The 10,076-nt window shown below is 42.5% G+C and overlaps 1 protein-coding gene across 1 annotated transcript; it reads left to right on the forward strand.

Annotated features, from left to right (window-relative positions):
* Positions 1-700: 700 nt before the first annotated feature.
* T265_14811 (hypothetical protein) lies at positions 701-1,485 on the forward strand (the record flags this gene model as incomplete). Its single annotated transcript, XM_009175375.1, has 2 exons — positions 701-805; positions 1,261-1,485. Coding segments are annotated over 2 exons (327 nt in total), but the record flags the coding sequence as incomplete, so codon positions are not given.
* Between the last annotated feature and the right edge of the window lie 8,591 nt (positions 1,486-10,076).

The following is a 10,076-nucleotide window of genomic DNA, read 5'->3' on the forward strand; positions in this document are numbered from 1 at the left end:
GATTTAATTTTCAAAACAAAAGTCCCCACTCTGAGTGAAAATAGTTTTATTAAACGTGAAATTTGTGCAAAAATGTAGGAAATGTTTTATTATATCACAATGCATATGTGATTCCCAACCAAGAAGAGGATAAAATTAAAGTTGTTCGCATCACCCCACTAGCTTCGTGTTTATTCGTGTTTGAATAAAGTCGGATGACATTGAACACATCAAATTTGCATAATCGTGCCACCAAAACAGGTGTTCGCAGAAGAATCAAGGTCGGCGTAAAAGAATCACAACAAATTTGCCTATGAGTAGACAGTCTGGTCCATTAGCGACCAGTCGAATTTAAAACAACGGGTTGAGTAGAACTATAAGATAAAGTGGCTCTGGGAGCGCAGGTAACAAGGGTTTAGTGGTCGAACAATCATGCGAGTTCAGCACACACTACTCCTGCTCACCACTGCATTCACGTTGGCCAGTTCTGAGATTGTGGCATATACAGACTGTGGTGAGTGGATTCATAGCTCCAGATGACTATAGCCAATCTGTTGTTAGTATACCAATTCTGGGTTATGTTGATAAAAATCGCTGCACTTCTCTGCTCGTTTGAAGCCACTCGAGTAATATTCATAATTGATCATGTCGTGCTCAAACTAGCAAAACGCGTTCCAACAGCGAAAAAGGCATTATCATACATATTGCTAACTTCTTACAGGCTCCAAACTCACAATCTCGTCAGTCAGCGTGGAACCATGCTCCACGACACCGTGTGTTCTGAAAAGGGGGGGTTCCGCTACGATTAGCATCGTGTTCCAAGCAAGTGAGTCAACCAAACATTTGTCAAGATTTCCCCATCTCTCACTATGCAAACCAATATTGACCATTAAATGAACCGACATTGAGGTTTCATATTTTTATTAGAGTCACTTTCATGTCAGAATCGATGAAATTTGTTCTGACTGACATGATTATGCAGTGGATGATTTGGCGTTCAAACCAGCGGGACACATTAATTTATTGGCCGATTACCCGATCGGATTTGACTGACAATTAGGATTTTTAGATCAGTGCAGGCGTTCGTGCCTATCTTGTGCGAGAGGAACGGCATCCAGCTTGTTCGATTCAGATTAGACATTACCATGTGAGACAACACTTCTTGCTGATTGCCTGAATACCAAAGGCCATAGAGGATCACTGATGCCCTCGAGCTATTGGCAATCAATTATCTGCTTGTCCACTGATGTTGCGATCTACATACACTGTTTTGGTCTGTAGATGACACTGCTGGACTTCCTGGAGACGCTTTAGTCCAAGGTATCAAATGGGGAATACCGTTCTCTTTCAACCTGGATAGTCCTCAGATCTGTGGAGACGTCCAACCGAGTTGTCCACTTGAATCCGGACAATGGTACACATACACCAAAACGATATCCATCTCTTCCTGGTATCCGGCGGTGAGTCTTAGCAATTTCCCCGTGCGTAGTTGCTATAGACATGCTTGAAAAGTCGGTATACAGCTTGTCATGAATATTCAGCTGCATGAAATTATCCACATACAAACGAACAAACAAAGTCCCAGAGATGATCGAAACCAACTCTCCATATTCTATTCTTCAGATCTACGCTACCGTTCGCTGGAGGCTGAAGAACACAAATGGCGATTCGATGGTCTGTGTGGAGTTCCCAGTCGAGTTGGCTTAGTGAGCTGCCTTACGAATGCTGAAATTCCGCGTTACGCACCAGTTTGATTTCACTTGCTCTGCTTGTCGTGTACCAGTGTCTCTCTTACAGCCTTCTGGACGTTTTAGAATTCCGCTGCTCGAATACAGTGTGTTTGCCATCTTTAAGCATGCTCTTTTGATTTCACTGCTTGATTCATGAGTGAAGAGTAACTTTTTGCAACGCGCTATTCTGGTGCGCGCATTTGCCCTTAAGCAAATTACTGACAGTCCACCTGAGCTGTCGTTTCGAGAGAAAACAAACATGTCGAAAAAATGCAGAAAACTTAGAGGAGAATCAAAAGTTAGGCCGGAACAAATTTGTTCATATCAGATCAGATAATAATCAGGAAACTCGGGGACTGCGCCTACTTGATGAGCCCCGAGAAGGGCTGTGAAATAGTTTTCAGCAACCTTGTGAGTAGTTTCCTTTATGAAAATAATCAGGAATGTTTTTGGCATTCGTCTGAGATGTTCATATTAGAACTGCGCCATCGATCGATTAACGCAAGTTCACTATTTCGGTGCAGGTGAGTAGATCGATTCAAACCAAAAGTGGCAAGAAATACACTATCCTTTACGCATCAAACTAGATGTGCTTATAGAGCAAACAAATACAACAGAGTAAAACTTTTATGCCTAAAAAGCAATTGGAGTCAGAGCTTTTGAAGACAAGAAAGAACTCCAAATGTTGGGAGAAGATTGGCGCCATGATGCGGCCTGTATTCTCTATAAAAGTTTGCCCTGTAATCGAAATACCCAAATTCTGAAGTATGAAGCGCTCCAATTACGCATTCACGCAAAAAATGCGATCCCGTTTGGTCATTGAACTGGATTGGAACTAAGGCAGTGTGAACCAAATTTGACGGTCTTGTTTCAGATTTGTGGTTCCCAATAGTTTCACTCAGCGCTGATTCAAACAGCTCTCGATCTACAAACACAAGTTTGTCTGATGAAATATATCCTTCACTCTAGAGTTGTTGATGCAGTTGAACACATCTGTCTGATCTACTTCAGTTCTGTTGGAAGTTATACGCCGTGGGCCACCAGTGACTCAGGTTTATTGGAAACTCACAACTAATCTAGCAACCTGGTCATGGGGTATTTCAAGGCTGATGAACTGTTTTTTATGAATAAACAAGGATGCATTTAAAACGGATTAACCAATAAGTCCTGTCAAGTTTGTATTCGCATCTACAACTTGCGGCACAAAATCATTAGTTTTACCATGAAAACGTCTGCAACGAAACCGCGCTTCCTCTGGTGCGAAAACCAACAGGCCATTTTGCTAAATTTGCATGCTTCAGCTTCTAGTCGCCTACCGCGTTTTGCAGTGAACCTAGTAAGCAATTACGTTACTTTGTGCAGTATTTGAAATGGATCCTTTACAGGACCAACTGTAAATGCACTTGCGACTAAAGCAGAAGTATGCAAACATATGGCTCTTGTCTTTGTGCTTTTAACGATAAAATGATCCAGAAAGACAAAATTATGTCTGGTCGTTATTTTATGAGTTATGTAGACAGAAAGCAAGATAGAATTTAACGTAATTTACAGAAGCAATGGAGATCAATAAAACTGGAGCCACATTAAATTATGTTGTACCGATGGGCTTACGTTCAAATTACGGAGGAATGCCACACTTTTCGGTTGAACATTTGTTTATGCTCAGTTTGTTTGAACTGCCGGTTTTCTGTATACGCAAAAGATTCACACCGGATACGTAGTTCAAAGTTGAAATGATCAACCCAGCAGTCAGTAAGACCACCACAAGCCATACAGTTAGCGAGACCAATTAAACGGTGCGAAGTCGGTGGGTGGTCAAGAGTGGTCCTGCTACATATAACATCATACGACATGACTTGTGAGTCAGAGGGTGAGATGAAATCGGCGGCAAGTCACCAGCAGACAACAACAACGTAATGGTGCGGAACTGTAAATCACGCAGTGTCTAATTCAGTAAACCAACAAAGGACTTGTCCATCAGTATCGACGTAAAATTTTTATGTATTTTCATCTTGAGCATAACTGGAGCGCACTATTCGGGTTACTGTCCTTGAGTCAAAAGTTAGCTTCAGTATGTTCAGCTGTATTGCCGGATTACGGCTAAATCAATGGGGCCGTTCAAACCATAGTTCTCTCTCATCAATCCCGCTACCTTCGCTATTCTCCTGCCCGTGTTACTTTCGTTCCATACCCAGAAAGTTTAGGCTAATATTCTCACCGTGGCTTATGCGACCAGGATATTAGGTTGTTGAATATTACTTTAATCCATATTAGTAGATAGCGGATAAAATTCCAGTCAAGGCCACCAGAAGAACTGTAGTTTCACTAAATATAGCATGTTAAAGTGTCCTAAGATCTTCGTGGTGAACAGGAATTACGTAAATTTTGTTTGTGTCCAGTTATGATTGATACTTAGCACACACGGGCCCTCCGGCGAACAAAATTGATTATGAGCGATGTTAACGTTTTTACGGGTTCCGAATTTTGCAGAATAGTATCAAAACTGTTAGAAGTGACTTTCTGCAAAGTGCCACGCCATATCTACTCACAGAAAACATTCTCACTAACATCTGGGCATTTGACGCTTTAGATAGAAAGTAGGCTGATTTCCGATCGGCTTACAAAACAGTACCAAATAACTAAAAACAAAAAAGTCACGACTGTGTAATCGTACACCTATCTTCGGTTTGATTGGGCCTAAAAGACTTTCGTGAGAAACAACCTGTCCGGTTACCACTTTCATTTCCATTTTGGCGAGTCGCTGATGCATCACATCAGCGTAAGTAATATTCGTGCCACATTTGTGGATTTTAGTCCCCGATTATCAAGTATCTTCTCCTCCTTGTGTTCATGGACTTTTTGATCCCTTGACTATGCATACAGGCTCACCAAAGCAGTTAGTTTCAGGAAGTTGCCTGGAACACCCGGTTGACATCGCCACATGTAAGTATTCACTTACAGATTAGAAACTACCTGCAGTCTTTGTCATTTTATTGATACTGTATCACCGAGTGTGACTTGCTTCTACACCTCTTCCTTTGATGACTGATAAACAGGGTTTATACTGGCGTCTAGAAGACAAGAAATAAGAAACCGATGAAAACCTGACTTTCTTTGACGATCTCCTTACGATATTCCCAATCGGACAACTACAGACAGAAGCCTACAGAAAGGCGATGCATACAGAACAACTACTCAGCTGTAACGACTACTTAGACGCACTACAAGACTGCTGAGACAAAAGCCAAAGACAAGGAGTACTTTTTACAAAACATCTCAGAGAGATACCACAGAAATATCATCTGGTAGATTCAACCCGACAAACTCGTTACTCCTGTAGAAGGCAAGCAGATTACATTTCCGTATATCGTGAACATTTGAAAAATAACTGCACGTTTGTTATACGATAATTCAACGCAACCGCAGCCCACAGAATTACCATAATCTTAAGAAAGGTACGGTCAAGCCCAAGTAAAAGGTTGGACACGATGATGATGCCTGACTTCGTATGCAACATTCAGTAGGGCGAATGTGGCACACGAAACTTGGGACAAAACGGAAAGAAACTCTCTGTCAGAATAAATGAAGGCGAATCGGTACCAAAAGACGGCTGATTTTCACTTGGCTGCACAAAGATCAAGAAGCATACACATTCGACTAAAGCAACTTTTACATATTAACTCAAAAAGTATCAAGGAAAGGACGTGAATTCTTGCAAGCTCAGTACAGTGGTGAAAAAGCCATCAATCAGCATATTAAAATCGATCCAGTCTATCGACCACTAACAGGAAAGGAACTAGACACAATGAACAAAAGGCCGCGGAAACAGCACAACCGAGAGATTCAGTTAGGTTCCAGGTGAGTCTCACAAAACCAAATTTGTTTGCAAATGAGTGCAACTAGTTTCAAGTAGAATGTATGATTGACGAAAACTCGGGGACTGCGCCTACCTGACGAGCCCCAAGAAGGACGAAACTGTTAGCAGGCTGTCGAAGAATATACAACAACCCTATGAGTAGTGCATTACGAATATACACGTATCGCGACATCGCAAATATCGTGGCGACTGAAATATGAGGCGGCATGGTGCAGCACATCCAGTTACCTGGTGACATCACAAACGAGAGATTCAGCTCGGTTCCAGGTGTCTCTCGCCAAACCAAATTTGTTTGCAAACGAGTTTATTTCGCTAACAACGGTGACTTACAGAGAATAAGCAGGCAACCCAAAATGTACGGAATTAACCAACTTTCTCGAACTGGAATTGAAGCAGTAAATCGAAAAATGAACTAGGGTGACTCCGCAGAGTTAGCTAGATATTGACGGATAATGGGAACCGAATACGCCAACAAAAGGGGAAATCGAAATATATAAAACAGAAGAGGGAAACCTCTCAGTCCAACATAAGAACACAAGAGTGCGATGCAAACTGAGAATCCTTCGAAAGCGCATGCAGATAGGTGAGGACGGTGTAATCACTCATTCATACACTGATGGTATCTCCTCGATTGGGACAGAAGGGATTTTGAAGCCAAACTTAAGCCCAGGGAACAGATCAAGCTCTGACTGGTCAACGACCAGTTTGTCAGACAACTGTGTTGGGAGCACAAGCCGCTGATTAGACCGTTAGGCATCTAACGGTGACTGACGTTTCGGGAATGCTCAGGCGTTTTTTAAGAACAGTGTCTGTCCGACACTGGTAGATCGTATAGCTGTTCCCCTCGTGGTGATGTGCCTCTTACCAGTGGTCTGCTATTGACGCATAGATTGTGAGTAAATGTCGAAGAAACCGGGTCATGCTAGCAAGTCCAGTCAAACCATTAAGCCAAAACCTTGTGGTTAACCTTACCAGCCACCTTGTAATTGATCGACATTTCAAAAACCAGGGGTCTCAAGGGTCCTAACTGGTCATCATTAAATATGTGTAATGCTGGGTATATTAGCCGTACCCTGGGATGTCTTTTTAACATCCTGTGTACATTATCTGTCTGACCTTTGATCTTCAGTTAGATTTCTTGCAGAAGCTCAGACAATCTAGATTAGTCTGCACATTCCGCTTTTGTGCAGACGAAAACGGTTCGCCCAGAATCTCGCACTGCTTAAGCCAGTTGGAAAAAAATACTCTCGAGGCCATCCGGGACAACTTAGCCGGTGGAGGAGTAAATTTCGGGTTTTCTACACACTGACCACTATCGACGGTTTCGTCACTTACGTACACGTTAGTAGTCACAAAGAACAAAGGTTGATGGAAACCCAAGTGGCTTCGTATTCGTAAATGGAGAGCAACACACGCGTGGTATCTGAGTGAATGGGGTTGTAACAGCTGCTTTATCTGGACCGGATAATTGCGTCAGGACGTTAAGGCATAAGACTCTAGATGGTTCAGTTACCACAGATATATGGAATGCATGCATGTTATAAGAGGTAGGTATGCCATAGGCGCTCGGTCACCGTAGAGAATATGAAGGACTGTGGGAGTTTTCTGGGGTTAGAATCACTTGAACCATTTTCTCTATCACTGTTGCTGGTGTCCGGTACTGATTTGGGGTAGCTGTGGTGAGGCTCGGTCGAACACTACCCCCGCTTGAACCCATTGTTTCCTGCGTCCAACTTATTTATTCGATATTCATCCACAACCCCTAATGAACTTAATATATCCAATCAATTCTGACGTAATTTCCCCGCCCGCATTTTGACCACTTGCGTTACCGCGTGCTGTGAGCAAACATTTTTGCGGATTTGCCGTTCTGACCGGGCTTCTTTGGACTTGCTGCAACATTTAGACGGAAGTCCTCATAATGTGAGGTTTGTGTTCCTTTCGCATACACATTTTGTACATGGTACAGCATTTGGTTGATAAATCTCAAGACATCATAAATCTTGGCTTGTGATTTCGCGCGTCACTCAACTGGGCTTTCAGGAATCCCGAGAGATATGATCACGGATGACCTAAGCACCTCAGAATCAGCAAAGTAGTCAGTCGAATATGATGAGCACATACGCCGCAGCCCCGACCAGTCATTGCTTTAAGCAACATACACAATAAACCATTCAACTTCCTGGGTGAAAACGTTTTTTCAAGAAATAACAAGTGAAACGAATGTGAAACCGGTTTAGTTATTTTACATACGAACAAATGGCGCCCACTGGCCTGTACAGAAAAACCAGGCTATTGCAATAAAGCCAAAGCACTACTCAAATTTAAGACTTGATCGTGATCAACACAATGATCACAACACAATCTTGCAATCATGAACAGCAAAACCCAAGGTAATCATGCATCCAATCGACAAACATACAATAGTCCAGTGTGCATAAGTACGTCGAATGAACAAAAGGAGGCAAACAAGATACTCAGTCATGTCCTCCTGCAAGTAAAGGGTCCTGGAGAACAAAACCTGCCCACTAGAGCATCTCTAATGTGTGATGCCTCTGGAATTTCCTATCCATGTTTAAATGTCTTCAAATTAGTTGTCAGTGTTGTTTCAAAGTAGATGTGCGTGAGGAACACAGCGTGAAATATTTCACTTACGAATCTATAATGTTTGTGTAGGGTAAGGATCGGCAGATTTGTGGAACCACGTAAATCGCCAGAGGGTGGTGTTCCGTAAGGGAGTTATCTGTTCGGAGGGGTCCATCTTGAAGTCAGTGGAGTAGTTCATTTACGTAAATATAATCACAAGATTCTCGATACAAGCACCAACTTATGAAGAGCTAATGTTTATGTCGACAACAAAACTCCAGGAAAGCTCAGGAATTCCATTGAAATTCAATAAACGTGTTCGATGTCAATTGCTGAATCTTAAAGACTCTCTGACATAAGATTCGGCGTTCTGTTGGTCCACACACTGCAAGCGGTTTAGTTTCTCTCTATCCTGAAATGCCGGGAGTGTTACACGAACGAAATCAAAGTAGAACATGGGGTTTAGCTTTCGTTAGTTCCAGTCAGGTCAGATAGTAACGGTGCGCATTGAGCGTCAACGTGCTGCCCAAGTACCTACCTGATACACCATCTTAGGAGCAATGAAAACAAGACGTTTACCCTCAGACTTCGTTTGACAGGTTGGATATCAGCCTCAGAATTAGCAAGTTCTCCGTTTCTGGGAGGTCATCCAAATAACTCAGGTGGTTTGTTTTGAGCAATCGGTTCTTGGTTCACCCCGAGATGCACAAGATCGACACAGAAAAGCGTGCCCGGCCAGGACACTAAGTAACCGGCAGTAGAGTGAAGGGATTTCGGTGCTGATATTCTCGCTACATTCAGGTAGAAATGACGAAAATCTTCACTGTGTTTAGTGAGCGCGTCATCCAAAGACCAGATCATTAGGCAAATAGCTCCAGAAAAGTGGAGGGAGACCAATGGGTTTTTTATCCCATTGACTGCTGCACCAGAGAAATAATTTTTCTGTTGCATATACTTGCATTTCAGAGCGATATTTTCTGTTGAAAACCGATTGTGAATGCATCAAGTTGGCAAACATTATTGGTAAATTTGCTTAAGAATATGTTTGATCAAAAAAGCGGTTCCTCAGCCATGAGAAGTTCCGTGACCACTTTGCTAGATCATTTGCGATCCACCAACGAATGCAAGCCACTTTTTCCACTTCAGATGGGTTTTCGAATACGATACAGAATTTGCATAGCCCCTGGTTTGATTGTTGGTAAACAATGGAAACGTTTACTTCACACTTGACCGGCTCCGAATATTTTCTAGGGCGGTACATGGAATGACTTCTCCCGTTCAACTCGCACTCAAACTAATCTTGGGATCGTCAGTTATGTTTGTTGATTCGGCAGTGTGGAAAACTGCTTAGCGAGAAATTGGATTTTATTCAGCCCATACCGTGCAAAGAGATTCCCAGAGTGAATCATGTGATGGTATAAAATGAATGGATGAGTGCATACGTACGCGGACGAGTTCAGCTGGTAGAACCCACCTTCGCACCCTCGAATCACACCGAAGCCTTACGTGACTATATTACAGTACTTTGCCGGACGACCACCGAAGACATCTCATGATTATGTTATGTGATTTAATCTGCTCTGGCTTATAAAGTGAGTGTCACAAATCAAATTTTCTACCTCGTGTCAACTTTAAGTTGTCATCTGAGATTGCATTGCTGTCTCTCGTTTGTCTTGAAACGGCAATCCGGACAGACAGCATGTGTTTTGTCCTGATGGCAAATGCGCACGAAAACGTGACAGAAACTCTCAAGTAATTTGAAGCACAATCCATCCCCGAACCCACCAATTAACCAGGAACATCACCTTTAATGATGGAGAACATGTATTTCAGCAATCGAGCAGAACAAGAGAAAGCACACTGGTGCATAACACGATGTTTCAGGATTCAGACCAAGCGGCACA

This window comes from Opisthorchis viverrini (genome assembly GCF_000715545.1).
Source record: "Opisthorchis viverrini unplaced genomic scaffold opera_v5_268, whole genome shotgun sequence".
In the NCBI taxonomy this organism is placed as follows: Eukaryota; Metazoa; Platyhelminthes; class Trematoda; order Opisthorchiida; family Opisthorchiidae; genus Opisthorchis; species Opisthorchis viverrini.